Below are 18,468 nucleotides of genomic sequence, written 5' to 3'. Positions count from 1 at the left end.
AAAAGTACTGTGAATAAAGTGCTCATACCTACTCTTGAAAATTATCACCAGTATGATGGGCACTGTCTCTACACATCAGTATTAACTAAGAGGACCAGATTCTTTTCTCAGCAAAGGACAACTGATTTTAAAAGTGTGCTGTTGGTGTAATGGGAAACCTCTACAAACTGTTATCTAGGAGATAACACTCTCCATGAAATTAATAGTCTTTTCTTCCACAGGAACACCTATTGCCTATATTCCATTTCCCTTCCAGAAAAATGGAAAAAAAACCCCCAACAATTCCCTTAGCTTCCATGGGACATGATTTTAATCCTTTCTCCCAGATTTATTTTTGACCAGAAGCCAAAAGCTACACTGGAAGTCAGTGATTCAGTGCTCATTTGAACCCAGGATTCTCCTGCCTTTCGGTACCACTCCAACCACCAGACCACAACAGCATCTTACTCTGTCTCAGAAAAGAGTCCTCTTTGTGGGAAAGGGAGGAAAATTCCCAGCAGAACTCCCTTGGACTTCTGACCTTCGATAAAAATGAGGAAACAGTGCTTCTGATTTTCAAGAGATTATCATTACCATTAGGTTTCTCTTAAAGGAGACATGTCAAGTTTTACAAGTTAAACCCACACAATCTCTGTGCAGCTTTTTGAAAAGTTCCATATTTTTTTTGCTAATAAGTCCCCAATTGAGACAGAATTCATATTAACATAATATTTCTTTTGTGTTGCTAGTCACATTTATTGATTAATGTATTTTTATATAAAAATAAAATGATAGAATGATAGTGGTCATATCACTCTATTCATTATAGAGAATGGGCCAAACTCTGCATCAAATTGTTCTGGACTATTAACAGATGGTTTTTACTGAAGATTGAGTGGGTTGTTCATCAGCTTTTGCATCACAGTAAGTACATGCATGCAAGTTATGTTTTACTCCTGGCAAATCTCAGCCATAAATTGCTGATATATTTGGGAAAGGAACTGCATTTCTCACATTCTTTTCAAAGAAACTCCTTTACAAGTGTCACTGATGTGTTTCAATGTGGATTATGCTTTTCAGAACCAGCAAGAAGTTAGTTAAAAGTGAAAAGGGGGTTTAGCAGAGGTTCAAAATGCACCTTTGAATTCTGTATCTTTTGAAGATCTGCATGTTTATGCTCCCTCTAAGGGACTACTTGAGTAGTTTATGCTTACCTTGTTTAAACAACTAGGCTCACAGAATTAATCTAAACTATTTGAGAAAAGAAGGAAAACTTTTTCTCCCCATTAACTAACATTTTTTTTTAAACTGCATTCATGCCTTTTTTGCATCTCTATTTGGTTCTGATTCAGCAAAACTCGTTTGTCATTAATGCCAATGTTGTTGGAGAAGTATGCTTTGCTGAATTAAATATATCCTTTTTATTTTAGCATGTGAAATTTGAGAAAAGAGAATGATGTGAGTAAATGAGTTTATATAACCCAATCCTAACCACTGTGTTGCTCCTTATAAGTCTCAGGCAAAGAAATGAGCAAGGACACATTTTTGGTCTCAATCTTGTTTCATCTTCTGATAGAGAAGAATGAAAAAATAAAAGATGCACAGGTTGATGAAAGCCAGAAACTGGTCACACTGTGGTCTGCAAGCACGAACACATGAGCTTATCTTGGTGTACAAAGATAATCTCTAAGAAATCATGGTAGTCAGGGACTGCTTAGATGAGTCTAAGCACGTGCATAAGGATTTGCAGGATCAAGCACTAATGCTGATTTACTGCCTGTGCAACCTTCAGTGCTGCCTACTTTGGGTAAGAGTTTGTCAGTCATCTCCAATGACTCGTGTGTGTGACTGTTGCTCTGTGCAACAACAAAGAAATACGAATTATCACCGAATGCAAAGCTGTCAAATCACAAATATCAAAGGTCCAGAGCAGAATGTGGGGCAACAAATGGTTAGAGATGTTGCGCAGGCAATGTTGGCTCACCAGAGAAGCACTTACACACAGGAGTCAGCTTATGTCCATTTGGGTTTTCTTATGAGAAATGGAAATACTTCTTATTCAAAACTTCCTTATTCTCACAGGGAGAAGATCTGGGCACACAATGAACACTAAAAGGCACAATTCATTTAAAAATAGCACTTATTATAAATAGTAGATACAAATAAATATAAACAACATCAGCAAAATACAAATGTCTCATGAGCACAGCCTTCATTCTAACGAGCCTATACTCGACGTAGCCCAAAATAACTTTCAAAATGCAGCTGCGTGGGTTGTTCAGTGTCTCTTTATTCTGTTTGTTTGGTCTTTAGGTGCAGGCAATGCTGGCACTCTTGGCAGTCAAAAGATCTCTCTTTGTTTTTGTAGTATCCAGACCCTGTGGGAGCGATGAGGCTCGCCTTCTGTGGGAACGACAACGCCTCGGCCTACAACATCAGCGCCGGGGTCCTGAGGAATGTCTGCTTCGTGGATGCCCTCAACCTGGTTCCACATGTCTTCCTGCTGTTTATCACCTTCCCAATCCTGTTCATCGGTGAGTTAATCAGCGATCCTGCAAACACTTGAGCACGGGTTTATGTTCGGTCTGGTTTTATTCGTCCTGTGGTGAAACCGTTGGATGTCTTATATTTATTGATTTAAAAAAAAACCCGAGAGGCAGAATGGCTTCACCCAGAGGATGTGATGCCAATTAGCTTCAAATGCAGGCATTTTGGATATGAATATGAACTAATCAGCGTGAAGAGATGGATGAGAACCAGAGGCATCAGAGCCAAACTTCTCTCTGTAGAAGTTTTCCTCAGAACTGAAATTGCTATTATTAGACATTAGAAGACCCAGGGCAGTGGGTCTGAATTCCCTTCAAGTTATGCGAATTTCAGAGAATATCTAAAATGTGCAACTTGGAACTAAGGATAGGACAAGTGTAGGAAATTTTTAGAACAGAGTAATTGCTTCTTTTTGCCAACATTTGTAAACAAAAGTAGAACTATAGAGATAATTCTTTTTTTTTCCCCCACAGGAATGAAAAAAAGAAATAATAAATCCCCCTTGAGGAATTTAGGACAGTGGAACAGCTCTAACTCATGCTTTCTTGTATAAAAACCCTGTCTAAACTAGTACTCTAATGACACTTTTTTTTCTCTAGTTATCTCTTTATCCCATTTAATTTGCAGGCATGAAATAAATACAATATAAGACGTTTTCAGAGCTGTCAAACTGATCATAGGAGATAAAGAGACTTGAATAACCATCAAAAGGCACTAAGTATTTATGAAAATAAATACTCTCCTGAGAACTGCATGAGAAAGGGCACATCAGTTCTTCCATGCCACTTTCCTGGTGTCATATATGTACATAGGAATACATTTCTTGCACGAGGAAGATTTGAATTTGGGACTATACTTGAATTGGGGATTTAAGGGTTTTTCTTATGCAAAAAGACTCTAAAGTGACTGAATAATAGACTACAGGAACCTGTGAGCTAAAACACTTGGTAGTAGGCAATATATTATAACCTAATATAACATAATCCAGTGACTGAAAACTAATTAAATAATAAGGCAAAGCAATAAGAAAAAAAGTTTTAACAAAATAATAACTAAAGACTGGGGGAAAAAACCCAAATGAGGGTAATGGAGAACTCTTTCCAACAGTGCTGGATTTTTATGTCAGTGCTGGCTCTTTCTTTGAGAACAGAGCAAGTTACCCTTGAATGGCAGGGTTTTCTGTAGAAGTGTTTGATGGAAGCTCTGAGGGCAGAGAGAAACTTTTACAACACTCTAGATTATGCACTGAGTGGCTGCTTTAGTTTTTTTACAGGTATCAGCCAATTAATTTCGAAATAGCATTGCAGCCACTGAAAATCCCCTCTATTTTCTGGCAATGTTATGGGAAAAAAACCCATAATAGCTTAAATTGTATGTTATTTGTTTGAAGTAAATGTATCTCTTTGAGGCTTAATTTGAGGAGGCAAATTTTATATCAGTGGAAAACTTTGCCCGCTCTTGTCTGTGACTGGGAAAGATGTGATGTTGTGCCATCACTTCAGATCTGTTGGTCTGAGGGTGACACTTAAGATGTTCTTTTGTTTGTTTGTTTTGTTTTCTCATCATTTTTCTTGGCCAGGGACTTCTTCTCTTTAATTGAAACTGTGGGAAGGCTGTTGTCCCATTGTCTTCGGGGTTAGATTGAAGTTACATGGCCACTGAGACACTCCTGCCTCATCTTTTCAGTCACAACAGCCCCTATAGCCTTGTAGGGTGTTTTTATTGGTTGTTACATATATATTAAGTGTGACCTATGGATTAGAATAGAAAAGTCACTGATTATCACTGTGATAACCTTTCTCTTTCACTACCATCATTTCCCAGGCTGGGGAAGCCAAAGCTCCAAAGTCCAGATCCACCACAATACCTGGCTGCACTTCCCTGGACACAACCTGAGGTGGATCCTGACATTCACCCTCCTGTTCGTGCACGTGTGTGAAATAGCAGAGGGAATAGTTTCTGACACGTAAGTGGCAGAGTTTGGTGTACAATCAAGCTAATTGCATTCATTAATGTATGGTCTTAATGTGTGAGCAGATGGATAGTAAAACATGAGGAGGTTTTCCCCCCAAAAAAATCATAGAATCATTTCATGAGCCGCCCAGATTTTGATGGGATGAAGATGATTGTTCTTAGTACTTATTGTCCTCTCACGCTATAGTGGCAAGTAAATACTGACAAAAGTTAAAGCATTCATGGGGAAAAAATCCTTTTTGTCTCTAGGAAAGTCATGTTTTTCCTCTCGAATAGATAAGCAGAACACCTATGGTTTCACACAATGGTGAGAAAAGGCATCAAATTAACTGATTTCTGCCTGATTTGTTTTCAGACAAATGAAATCTCGCCACCTCCATCTCTTTTTACCAGCTATAATGGGATTTGTGGCTGCCACTGTATCCATAGTCTATTACCATAATATTGAGACATCTAACTTTCCAAAGTTACTGCTGGGTAAGTCTAAGTCTAAGTCTAAGTCTAAGATTTTTTTATATATATAAAATATATAAATTTTATATATTTATGTACTCAAGTCTAATATTTATTTACTCTTACAAGACCCAGTAGTTTAGCCAAAGTCAGCTTGTGTAGATTGAAGAGGAGGGTGAAACATATGAGAATATTAATATTAATATATCTGCTCTCCCACCTAGTAGTATCATAGGAGTTACTGCACCTTTCATGAAGTACATGCTGAGAACTACTTTTAAAATTATCACAAAAGAGAAAGCCTTGTATAACTGTTGTATTTCTATCACGAGCTTTTAGGTATTTCTTAACACTGCTCATTATTTTGGGGAAGAACTTGTCTTCACTCAAAAGGACTATTTCAAAAGGCCACTTTTAACACTAGTCTGACCACGAACTGTCCTGTGCAGATGCTGTTGTTTCTCAGCATCCTTTGCAGTTGATTTCAAGATTATCCAGCCTGCTGTCTCAGTCAGGAGATGGTCAGACTAGACATTGCAGGATAATGTTTCATAGAGATTCATACTGTCCAAATTACCTGTAACTCAGTGACCTGAACAAGCTGTTGACAGGCACAAGCCAGGATTCAGGATATCACTAAACTCCATGAAGTCTTTTTTAAAATGGGTACATTTCCATATTCTCACTTGGGATACACCCTTCTTTTTCAAGGAGGCAATGTGATGTTTGTTAAATAATTATGAGACTTCTGCTTCTTCTTCCAACACCCCTGCCATGGGCAGGGACACCTTCCACTAGACCAGGTTGCTTAGAACCCCATCCAACCTGTCCTTGAACGCTTCCAGGGATGGGGCTTGGAAGCTGAGACTTCTGAGGCACCAATGTGGTTAAATTCTCATATATATATTTATATTTTTTTCACTATGAGTGTGCACCTGTTTTACAGCTCTCTTCCTTTACTGGATAATGGCCTTTGTCACCAAAACCATCAAGCTTGTCAGATACTGCCAGGATGGTGTTCCCTTTTCTCAGCTGCGTTTCTGCATCACTGGAATCATGGTGATCCTCTACGGGCTGCTCATGGCTGTGGAGATCAACGTCATCCGAGTCAGGGTATGTGGCTTCTTTAGCAGGGTCTGCAAAAATATCAGCAGTATCATGGGGATGAAGGTGGGTCTTTAGTCCCAGTAACTCTGGTTTGTGTCAAGTCTGGGCCCAAGTTTAGCTTGGCCATAAATATTTTGTTAATTCTATAGGGATCAGTGGGCATGTCTTTAAAATGTATGTCCTTGGTGTGTCCCCTGGGCTTGGTGTGTATGGGTTACTGTGTTCAGCTATCTATCTATCTATCTATCTATCTATCTATCTATCTATCTATCTATCTATCTATCTATCTATCTGTCTATCTATCTGTCTATCTATCTATCTATCTATCTATCTATCTATCTATCTATCTATCCATCCATCTATCTATCCATCCATCTATCCATCCATCTATCTATCCATCTATCTATCTATCAGTCTATCCATCTGTCCATCTATCCTTCTATCTATCTACCCATCTCTATATATCTATATCTCTGTATATCTAGAGACAAGGTGAATATATTTATATAGATAGATGCATATTTGTGGATGTAAGGAGGGTGTATGTGTGTGTGTGTGTATATGAAGCACATGCTACATTAATGCTGATCAACTATTCAGGTAGTGAATGTATAAGTCAGCACACATTCTTACCCTCAGTAATTTAAAGTAATTATATCCCAAGAGTACTTTTTTGTTGTTGCTCAGCTGGTGATAGGTGGTACTGGCAGGCTGCAGAGCTGTGCCCACATCCCATGTTGCTCAGTTTTGCCAAAATGGAAATGCTCCTATTTATAAGCAAATTCATATTTAAGTTCAATGTAAATGTACCCTTAAATGCAATTTTGACATTTTAGCTGTACTGTACAAAATTTTTGCTAAAAATCACTGTTAATAAGATAATTTCTGAGCAGGTGTTGTCTATTTTCTCCTCTCCAGAGGTATGTGTTTTTCATGAACCCTCAGAAAGTGAAGCCCCCAGAGGATCTGCAGGATCTGGGGGTGAGGTTTCTGCAGCCTTTTGTCAATTTGCTCTCAAAGGCCACTTACTGGTGGATGAATACTCTCATTATATCTGCTCACAAGAAACCTGTGGACCTGAAGGCCATTGGAAAGCTCCCAATTGCAATGAGAGCACTGACAAATTACGTCTGTCTCAAAGAAGCATACGAGGAACAAAAGGTAACCACAGATGTTCATGTCACTGTTTGGCCTTAGAAACGTGGTGTCACTCTGAATTTTTTTTTTCAGCTTTTATGAAATCCTAGTTTCAGGAATTTTTAACTCAGGACTGTTTGTTCCAAGGTGAAACTTGGCATGGGAAGTTCCAATCCAACAGTTGCTGTTTGGTTTTAAGCAAATTTATAGCAGGAAGAAGTTGCCAGATTGAGTGCAACTGGAAACTAAAACCACAACAGAATGATTGCTTGCTGGATTTTAAAAGTGAAAGCTTTGTTTAAATCTGAGCTACTCCAAACAGCATCTTAAATTGGAAGACATTCTGTCCACAGTATCAGCTGGAAACACTCATCTTCACTTTTTTTCCTCCAGAAAGAGAAATAGCCAAAACCACACATCAAGAATAGCCAAAACACTGGTGTCTTAACAGTGCTTTAGTCACCAATGTCAAGCAGAGCACTGCATGAAGAAAATTAACTCCATCCCAGCCAGACCCAGCAGAGAAAGCATGGTTGGGAAAACTCACTGGGGAGAGAAGGACTTCCCAGAGAAACTTCTGGATGTATGTAGGCAGCTCTCTTCTCCCAGCAGGGAGCTGCAGGCTCCTTTCTGTGCCCTATAATCAGTACAATTGTTTATATTTTAAAGGATATAAGTTGCTTCTCTTCCCTTTTGCAGACAGTCATTACAGAGAGTAGAGACTACAGATCAAGATCCTTCTGCTTTAAGCAGAAAGCTACTGAGCCATTGGAACTGAGCTTTTCTCAGCAAGGGAGAAGTGCATTCCTTAGACCAGCTCCTTAAGGTGCCTAAATCCTACTTAAAGAGGCCAAAGAGTCTTAGGCACCTCCATGCCCTGAGGACCTGAGTCTCTGGGCCATTCTTAATGACAGGACAATTCCTGTGGCTCATTTACATCTGCAGATACTGTCTGTGCCTGCACAAATATGCAGTTCAGAGGCCAAAATTCAAGTTAAATGTGCTATTGCTTGTGTGCAAGAGCACAATTTTTTGATGTCTATCTTCCCTTGGTGTGTGTCATACACGCAGGAAGACTTTCATAAATGTGCCCCATGCAGTTACACTCACCCGTGTTTCTAATGTTGCCTTACATCAGATATTTTGGGTTCTGGAGTTGTCCAAAATATTGAGATTACCACAGCTATCACACTTGTGCTAATATTGGAAAACAGGCTGTAACCCTAAAGTAAACTGGTTCTTTGCAGATAAAGTTAAAGTAAACCGTGTGGCTAAAGCAAATCCAAGGATCCAGGCAGTGGAACTCACTGCAGTTTATCCCTGTGTGGATATGTGCTGGCTTGTGCATGGATGGGCCAGAAACAGCCACATCATTAGGAAAATTCTTCAGGTTAGAGCGTGGTCTGCAGTCTGGAAGAGATGATCTGTCACTGTCTCTGCTGCCAGTGTGTATCTTACACTAATCTTCTACTGGAAGGGACGGCAGCCCCCCACCATCCTCTGGATTAAGTGGGGTTACCCCTGCCTGTGCCTGGAGACAGCTGAGCTCAGCTGTGCTCCATGGCCCTGCAGAAGGAAAGCTTCTGTTCCTCCCCAAACCCTTCTTATCACACCTCGATGAAAGACAGCGAACACGACCTCGAGTATTGTACATTGCAAAATGCCTTTGAGATAGCTCACATGACATTGTCTTGCTATCTCTTCTGCGTGCTATGAAAATAAAAATAATTTAATAAGTTCTCACATAATTACACCCCCACCAAAAAAAAAGTGACCCTGTTTCTGTTGCTGCTTGGCTTCTGTTTCGGTTCCTATCCAAGCAGCGTAGATGTTTCAAACACATACTAATGCACCATACATCACACATGTGAAAATAGATTTAGCACATTGATATTACATTTGGTTTCTGTGTAATTTGTCCTGATGGTCAATAGAAAGTTTTTCTTTTGGAAGTGTAACAGCAAAAGCAAAGTCAAGGACCATTAGTTACCTATGCCTGCTATTCATGTGCTGTGATGGAAGTTGCCTGTTAAGGAAAAAAAAAGGAAGAAAAAAGTGTGTCAACTAGAAATCACAGGGGCAGAGCATTGCCCTACAGCACCAGGATTACTCTGTCAGCTCCAGAACTGTGGGAACAGTCAGATTTGCATGTTTACTGAGGCACATCTTGCAGGTGACTTGATTTACCAGCAGACTCTGTCTTACTGTCCCTATTTCAACTGCTGAGCACCGGGGTAGAGAACATCACAGGGATTTGAAAGGAAGGTGACAAAGGCAAGGAAAATCTAATCAAGTGCCACAGCTGAGAACAGCAACCCATCCTGGGTAATTAACACAACAACAAATGCTGCTGACGACTCTAACAAAAATAATCCCTGCAAATTTAAACAAACAGATGCACAGTTGATCTGTAATGAGCAGTGATTGACAGATCATCCTTCAGCAACTAAATAAAGGGTCGGGCTGGCACATACAACACACATCCTGTACTGCAAACCCATAACTCTCAAGAACCATTCTGGAAAAGAGCTTATGATTAGAAGAAAAATTCACTTTTTGTCCCCTCTCCCCTTTAGATACTTCAGCTAATATGATGTCCTGATTAAAAAAGGAAGAGACAAGAGTGTTTAGCAGCAGAGATTATTAGATAACTTGATTTAGTATTTTTCCCAATTAAAAGTAACTAGATTTCATGTGGTGATGACAAATGTGTGAGTTGTAGTAGCAGTGAAAATGGCTATTAAATTGTTACAGAAATAAGGATTACTATTGCCATTTACCAAATTTGCCGTTAACTGAATGACCAGGATAGTATGACAATTTTTTTTCCCAAAAGATGGGAGCTGTGTTTTCCCAATAATTTATCTGAGCTCCTATCAAGCTACTAAAATGACAATCATTTCTCTGAGGAGGGTGACAGCAGTCCCTTTAGTGCACTTAAGCTCAAAACCCACTAGGCAGCAAATCCAGAGCCTTTTGTCTGGGCAAAGGGCACGAGGCCCTTGTGCTCTTTCCCTCCTCAGAAACAGCAGTTTCATTCTGACCCCCTTCTGAAATGTTGGCCCTGGTTTGTCCCCATGCTGCTTGTTTCTCCTTACTAAGCTTTTTGGCCCAATCCCTAGCAGCCATCTGGTCCACCTGGACATTTTTGGCACCACACACGTATTCCATGGCATTGTTGAAGTGGCAGTGAAGGAAAAACCAAGAAAAGAGGAAAAAACCCAGGAGGCGTCCAGGCAATTCCAGGCACACTTGCTTTACTTGGTGACTTTGCTGGGCTGGGGGTGCTTGTTCCTGGTCTGTGCTTAAAATGTCTCTGTGAATGCTCAGAAGGGCTTGGCTTGGCTTACAACTTGCAGGCATCTGTGCTACTTGAAAAATGACAGATGCCTTTTTAGAGTGTCAAAAGCTGCTGCCTGAATTGAAAGGAAAGCACTCGGCAGAGCACGGGTCTGTTCAGTAGAATTCTTTCTACGTTAGATTGAAAGGAGTTCAGAAGCATCAGAACTCCTCTGAGTAGGCAAAGAGAGATCTGCTGGCTGGTGTTTTAGGGCAGGAGTTGGGATACCGTGTAAATTCACAGAACTGAAGGCTAGAAGGTACCCTTAGTTGATTCAGTCTTGCCTCCCACCTGGGTCTGTTACTCTCATCTTGTCGAGCATGGTAATGAGTGATCAGCTGAAGTGTGTCTTCCTGGAGGGCATCCAAGGGACGAGAAAAAAAATCCAGATAAATTTAATTAAACTATATTCTTGCGGGCGTCTGTCCATGTATTTTTCCTTCAATCCCTTTGTCACACCAGAAGCCTTTACTGGAGCAGGTGGTCCCACAGCCACTGTGAAATGAGGATTACCTGCATGGGCAAGGGACTGGAAGGTCAAACTTTTCCCTGAGTGCACATGAGACAAGGAGCAGTGGCTGCCTGCCAGGACTATTAATCTGTGCTTGCATTCCCGTGCCCACAGGTTCAGAAAAGGAGTCGGATGTAGAGATGAGAAACCACAGTCACAAAGGGGAGGCAGAGCTTGAATTTGCTGTGAAGAATGTCTGAAATCCGTTGGTATCTCCAACATGTTTGCTACCTCACCTTTCAGGAACCACTTGGGCATCCAGGATGTTGCCATATAAAGCCAAGGAGGCTTCTTCTTAATGTGTTGATACCTATTTCTTTGTTTTCCAGAAAAAAGTGGAAGAGCAGCCCAACAGGAGCCCCTCCATATGGCTGGCCATGTACAGTGCTTTTGGACGACCAATCCTGCTCAGCAGCACCTTCCGGTACTTGGCCGATTTGCTGGGCTTTGCTGGGCCATTGTGCATTTCTGGCATTGTCCAGGGCTTCCAGAACACAACCAACAACACAAACACAACAGAAAAGGTAACCTGACAGCACGGATTGAAAGGCTTGGGTAGTTTAGTTCTGGATTCACGTCGGGTGTTTGATACACCCTGCTTTTATGATCGGCACTGTGTTGTTTCATGTTTTCTTCTGAGCAAATTGAGGTTTTTTCTTTTTTTTTTTTTTTTTTTTTTTTTGTGAGAGACAGTCAAGTTCCAAACCAGAGTAGTGGAATGGAACATAGGTAGTGGAGGCTTCCCCAGTTTCACAGAATCACAGAATATGCTGAGTGGAATGGGACTCACAAAGATCATCAAATCCAACCCTCAGCCCTGCACAGGACCATCCCCAGAGTCACCCCCTGTGCCCCAGAGGATCATCCAAACCCTCCTGGAGCTCTGGCAGCCTTGGGGCTGTGCCCACTGCCCTGGGGAGCCTGGTCAGTGCCCAACCACCCTCTGGGGGAAGAACCTTTCTCTAATATCCAGCCTAAGCCTCCCTGACACAACTTCAGGCCGTTCCCTCAGGTTTCCGAGCTGTCTGCCTCTTGATGGAGTCATCCCAGCAGTTCTGGGGAGAAGGAACAATTTTTCTGCTCCTCTTCAACTGTCCCTCTTTGTTCCAGGCAGGACAGCCACTGGTGGTGCCTCAGTGATCCATCCAGCAAGGATCAACCTGAGAATTTTCCTTAATTTCTCTCCATTTCTCAGTTTGTAGTTCACTGACAGGTTTGAGCTCTCTGAAATCTGTTTTTCACTGGGAAGCTGAGAGGAGTCAGCTTCCCTGTTTGTGACTGATTATACCACTGGTTGCAGTGATGAAATGAGTTGGCACATGTGAGAAATTGAAAAGCATTCACTTTATTCAATGACTTTCTTGACAGTAAAAATTCACTAAAGACACTGGAATACAGCTCATTTCAAGTTTCGCTGAGACTGAACTTTCAGAGATCACTTCTAAGCACTGAACAAGCCTCTGATCCAGAACATTTTCTATCATAAGAAAAAGAATTTATTTAATTAGAGAAAAATACAGGTAAAGTTATTTTACTGACTGACAGCAGAGAAGACATGAGGAAGAAATTTTCCTACATGTGTCTCCTGATAACAGAAATTTCTCCATACACTTTATGAAGCCAGTAATTTGTATTTGAATGAGCAGATAGGTATGTAATGAAACAACATTTTCCCCTCCAGATAAAGTATTTGACCATCATCACTATCCAAATATCTTTTTCTTGGCTGCTCCCTCCTGACATTAATTTTCTTGACTGATGGGCTCAGTCTGGCTTTAGACTTTCATTGCTCTGAAGGAGAGTTTAATTGTACAGCTTATCAAATAAAGCTCTTTATCATCCTTGAACCTGCACATGCTGGACTTGAACCACAAAGTCAGAAGGCAAAGTGCATGTTTTGCCTTCAAAAATGTTTTTTGTTTTGTGTTGAACAAACAAGGTATTTAAGCTTGAAAATAACTTCTGGATCTCAGAGTTAGGGATCTATATCTTGTCTGCTTCATTTATCTTTTCTGCTCTTCAGTGCAGTGGTTTCAGTTGTGGGTTTCTTAAAGTTTTAATCAGCATTGACTAAAGGGAAGATTGGAATCATTGGAAATCTTGAAATCACTCCAAAGGTCTGGCTTGGTGACAGTCACTATTTCTCTTGGCTACATTTCAGAACACATTTGCCTTTAATTTATGGATTTTGATAAACTTTCTCGTGGTCTTTCTTCCTATTACCCATTTCTGCTTTAATTTCTCTCTAGTTTGAATTAGTGTGAACAAGTTTAGTTTTATGCTTATTCTGCTTTAATTCCTGAGAACTCTACATACATTGAAAAAAAAATATATTTACAAATATTATTTTATTATTGATAACTCCACTATGAAAACATGGGGAGGTTTGATGCAGCAGAATGTGAAGAGTTTTCAAATATATTTATCTGACCAATCAGGCACTTAAACAACCCTTGTTTCAAAGAGTCTTGGGCAAGGGGTTTGCTTTCCTATATTGCCCAAAATTTTCATCTCAAAACCAGGCTGGGTATTTCAGTAAAACAGGCTTTTTCCTCCTCCTTCTTTTTTATTTTATTTTTTTTTTAAATCTCCCTAAGAATTCCAGTACATCCTGCTTCCAGCTGGATCGGAAATACCAAAGGGACAGTCCCTCTTGCAGTATTTTGGTACAGTTGTTTCCTTTTCTGCCTTAAACAGAGCAGAACAGTGAACACAAAAACTAGAAAATGAAAACAAATAAAGTGATTTAAACAACATTTTCTCTCTCCCCTCTTGAGGCATCTGAACCTCATTTTGTGGGGATTACTGGCATTGTTTTATTCAGAATTCACAGGTATCCTAGACTTTAATTCTGGAAGGAACTGTTTCTATAATATGCAAGATAACTAATCCCATATAATAAAAAATATTTCCTTTGTGGCACAAGTGGAATGAGCTTTATTTTGTACTGAGTAGCATTCCTATGCTCCAAATCACCAGAATTTGATGGAGAAACTAAAGACAAGGCAGACGTGGTGAACTTACTGTCACTTTCCTGCTAAAACCAGATCATTTTAGAACTGCTAAAAGTTGAGATCCTAAGTCTTTGGAACATGAGAGGAGTATTTAATTTTGACATCTAGGACAGTGAGAAATCTGATTTCTATAACTTTCCCATAATACCATCAATATTTTTTATTTTAGTGCAATGACTGAATTTCCTTGTTCCCAGTTTCTCAAGAAAACACAGTCCCTCCTAGGGCACTTGAATAATTTTTTCCTTTCTTTCAGGTGAAGGATCCATCCAACTCCTATCTTTCCTCAGAAGAATTCCTCAGGAATGTCTATGTTTTGGCAGTCCTGCTCTTCCTGGCCCTTATCTTGCAGAGGACATTCCTGCAGGCATCCTACTATGTGACCACAGAAACTGGCATCAACCTGCGAGGTGCCTTGCTGGTGAGCAAAGATGTTCTGCCAAAAAATTCCCTAACAACAGCTCCAGCTCTGTGCTTCTATTTCATTTGTCTCGTTCTTTATCTGAAGGCTGAGTTAGTGATGGTTTGAGAGATGATACAGGCTGTGTTTTTATACAGAAAGCTGGGCAAAGCAACATCACCGACGCAGCCAAACTGTTGGCAGCAATTCCTTCTGCTAAAAAACTAACCTGTAGAAGTTCAACACTCACTGTGTGCGTGTAAGAACACATCTTTGCAGATGGGGAAAGATGTAAGCAGTGTCATTTTGGCCCTGCTTTGCTCATTCCCTTACGAGTTAGCCTCTGCTGGCCGTGAACAGTCATCTGCAAAGCATCTTCGTTTTATGGGAACCTTGTCCATGTGCCCTGAGTGGTGAGGCTGGATATTTATGCCCTTTTGCACAGAGCCCTGTGCGATGGGGTGGGAGTGATTCATCTGCAGAGCTGTGTCTGTAAACCCAGCATCCATTAACCCCCTGTGACAGTTGTGTTTATGGACTGGAGCCAGCAGCTCCGGCTCAGCACGTGGGTGGGTTGTAGCAGGGCTCTCCCAGACCAGACTCCACAGGCAGCAGGAGCAGGAACTGGTGTTTTGCCAGATGTAACTGACCATGGGAATATCAGCCCAGCCTGGAAGCTGCTTCTTTTGTGCCCACTGGGACCGATGGAGCTGTTTCAAATGTTTTCTGCCTTCTCCCAGGATAAGGTGGTACAGACTTGGAGAAGAAAGAGTACCCGGTTGTTTTCTCGTGGTTTTGTGACTCCCACTTGCCAAAATGGAGACTTTTAGGAGCATATTAGCTCAGTTGGTGCACATAACACCAAGGCTGTGGGATCTATCCTGTACAGGTCATTCACTTTAGAGTTGGACTTCATGATCCTTGTGGGTCCGTTCTAACTCAGAATATTCTGTGATATGCAGCTGATGTAATTCACCGTGGCCTGTAGACATCTCTGATTATTTTTACAGGATCTACATTGCTCAAGACAAAGTCAAAGAGGAAAAAATTTTTAAAAAAACTTCCTTGGAGCTGCAGCATTTGATACTTGGTTGTAACTGTGAACGGGGCTAACAACATTTGACTTTAAAAGTCTTGTAGATATAAACCCTGATTAATTTAAAACCCTGTTAAACTCCTACAAATTTTATGGAAAGAAATGGCCAGGTAAAGGGGAGAAAGCCAAAGGAATCCATACCCACCCTAATCAAAACTTCACAGTTTAACTATCTTATCAGAAACAAGTATCTCTTTGAGAGACAGTGTCACAGAAAAGCAGGCTCACCAAATGTTTATTAAAAAAATATCTTTGGCCAGTCTCCTAAATTTTGAATGTTTTGTTGTCATTTTGTTCTATTTTAGGTCTGCATTAAGCAACAAATCTTTTGAGAGGAATTGGAGCTTTTAAAAGTCAGTTCTCTCTCTCTCTCCCTCTGTCTCCCTCTCTCTCTGTCCCAGGTGAGAGACTGGGAGAAGGGCTGCCTTAGGCAAAGGCTGGTGCTGCAGTTTGAAACGTCCTGCTGCCACTGTTGTTTTATAATGACACCATTTTCATATCTTCCATTTTATTCCTTTCCTACAGGCAATGATATATAATAAGATCCTGAGGCTTTCTACATCCAACTTGTCCATGGGAGAGATGACGCTGGGACAAATCAACAACTTGGTTGCCATAGAAACAAACCAACTGATGTGGTTCTTGTTCCTGTGCCCCAATCTGTGGGCAATGCCTGTTCAGGTAGAGCATCAAAGAAAGGACCTGATTTCAGGGGTCCTCCAACCTGGTTGGGAAGAGTCTGTGAGACTACTACAAAATCCAGAGGGGAACCTAGTCTTCATGCTCATTTCCCAGGAAGACTAACAAGCAGGAATGTGGCCCATCATCTACTCCAAGTGCTGGGAGGATGTCTCTCTAAGGGCCAGTGAAGAGAGAGAGGGTTTTTTTGAGAGAGGGAGGTTTTTTTTTTTTGAGCAGGATTTCCATGTCATGGATGTTATCTGTGACTTTAAAAAGATTGACCTGCAGTCCTTTCCCTGTTCATATTTCTTCCACTGCTGACACAAGCCATTGCTTTTACTTCTGCCACATGGCAGCAGCACAGGCATCTGACAGGACTGATTATTTCTCTTCGCAGAGTCCAGTTTTAAGTGGGTTTTGTGGCAGGAGCAAAAAGTAATTGAATCCTGCTCTGTGACTGACAGCAGCACTGACAGTGCTCAGAGGAGCTCCCCTCTAAACAAGCTTAGTTACTGCACACATCTGGTCCTCAGCAAGGCTTGGAAAGAAATACAGGCAGATCTGTGGGAAGAAAAGGTTAAAATTGTTAGCCTGAAAGAAATCTTAAAAAATACCAAATGCCTTAATAAACTAAGACATGTTGGTTTTCCATGAAGCTTGGACTCCTGTAGCATTTCGTAATTTTAGCTTGGGGTGAGTTTGGCACGCTCCTTACCTGTTGGTGATCCCACTGACATTAAAAAATTTTAAAAAGAGATAGAACCAACTGTTATTATAAGTATTTTATAATCTTTTAATATCTCAATTGACTATTTTTTAGGAAAAAAAAAAAAGAGTTGGAAGAAACTAACCTGTCTTAACTATGGGCACTTTTCCACTCTAGAAAAGGTGATAGGACTGTCCTGCTTATAGCAAATACTGAACTTATATCCATCTAGTGTGATCAGATTTAGCCATACCCTGATGAAGATCAGGGTGAATCCTAGAAAATATATTGTTCATCCACCAATTATGGCCTGATACCCCGGGCAAACATTCATTGCAGAATCAGGGCCCAAGTAAGGACTTCAGTTTACACCAAGTGCAAATTACTGCTTGTAACCTTTCCCTAAGAAAATGGCATCTGGGTATGATATTTTGCTGTACAGAAGCCTGAAAAGCTGAATACTGCTTTGAAAATGTTAAACTGTACTGATTCTTACTTCTGATTGTATAACAAGAAGGGAGATTGAAAGACAGAATGGACTCATTTAAGAGATAAAAATATGAGATAGGCAACTAGTTCTGTATGCCCTCTTGTCACTGAGGATATCTCTGTACCACAAAGCAGAGCAGTTAGTAAAAATACTTAAGTAGTAGAGCTTGTATTAACTCAGGAGCCAGAATCCCAGTAGTTGCATCACAGCCATTCCCAGGTAAGCCTTTTTGGGAAGTGTTCCCACACTCTTTGCAGGACTAAGGCAGTGTGTTGGTGTTTTCCTACAGATGGTAATGATGCACAAGCTCAGGTTGTGTCACTTCCAGCACATCTGCTTCACACTTCAGTGCCTGTCTTAGGTGGAGGACCACTGTGACAGAATGCAGCTGTGATCCAAGACAGTCCTAGGATCTTTGAGTGCTCCCAGAGTGATGCAAGGAGCTCTACTGTAAATAAGACTCGAGGCCAGTAACTCTCTGAAATGCCTTGGGGCAAGCACCATCATTTTAGTGCTCCTTCAGCTCTGTGGAAACCCAGCCTGGATTAGAACTACCAGGCAGTAACACAAACTATTTAGTTAATGTCAAAAATAAAGGCTTCTGGGTTTATTTCCCACACTTTCCAAACGTGACCTTCTGAAGGGTGTGCTCAGCCCATTCCTACGAACCATTTAAATGTTTATTAGAAGAACAAATATTTGTCTTCTTGGTACTGTTCTGGCATATTGAAATCTACTTTTTCCCCTCCTATGTTGTTTTTTTTTCTTGACAGATAATAATGGGTGTGATCCTACTCTACAACTTGCTGGGAGTGAGTGCCTTGGTTGGTGCTGCAGTCATCGTGCTCTTAGCTCCAATACAGTATTTCATAGCTACAAAGTTGGCTGAGGCTCAGAAGAGCACCCTTGTAAGTAAATTGTTTCAGTGACATTTGTGGTCCAGGAATGAGAACCTGTGGTTAGTGAACATCCCTTAGTCCCATGGTTCCTCTGTTTCTCCGTGGCTCAGTGTCTCTCCCTTCCTCACATTTAT

General features: G+C 40.8%; 1 protein-coding gene across 4 annotated transcripts in view; it reads left to right on the top strand.

The window, feature by feature from the left end:
• ABCC9 (ATP binding cassette subfamily C member 9) overlaps nt 1–18,468 on the top strand; it is a 69,373-nt gene that overhangs the window by 5,888 nt on the left and 45,017 nt on the right. For all 4 annotated transcript variants that reach the window (XM_027711735.2, XM_039379973.1, XM_039379972.1 and 1 more), the window contains exons 2-11: nt 809–903; nt 2,348–2,513; nt 4,351–4,492; nt 4,856–4,977; nt 5,900–6,066; nt 6,979–7,221; nt 11,378–11,572; nt 14,319–14,483; nt 16,084–16,239; nt 18,209–18,343. In XM_027711735.2, the coding sequence (XP_027567536.1) occupies nt 2,369–2,513; nt 4,351–4,492; nt 4,856–4,977; nt 5,900–6,066; nt 6,979–7,221; nt 11,378–11,572; nt 14,319–14,483; nt 16,084–16,239; nt 18,209–18,343 (1,470 nt within the window). In that variant the 5' untranslated portion in view covers nt 809–903; nt 2,348–2,368. The remainder of the gene's footprint in view (nt 1–808; nt 904–2,347; nt 2,514–4,350; nt 4,493–4,855; nt 4,978–5,899; nt 6,067–6,978; nt 7,222–11,377; nt 11,573–14,318; nt 14,484–16,083; nt 16,240–18,208; nt 18,344–18,468) is intronic.

This window comes from Pipra filicauda, unplaced genomic scaffold (assembly GCF_003945595.2).
Source record: "Pipra filicauda isolate LSUMZ 115617 unplaced genomic scaffold, ASM394559v2 scaffold181_size1560634_pilon, whole genome shotgun sequence".
Taxonomy (NCBI): Eukaryota; Metazoa; Chordata; class Aves; order Passeriformes; family Pipridae; genus Pipra; species Pipra filicauda.
Note: the sequence above shows the minus strand (reverse complement) of the source record. Positions and strands in the feature narration are given on the sequence as shown.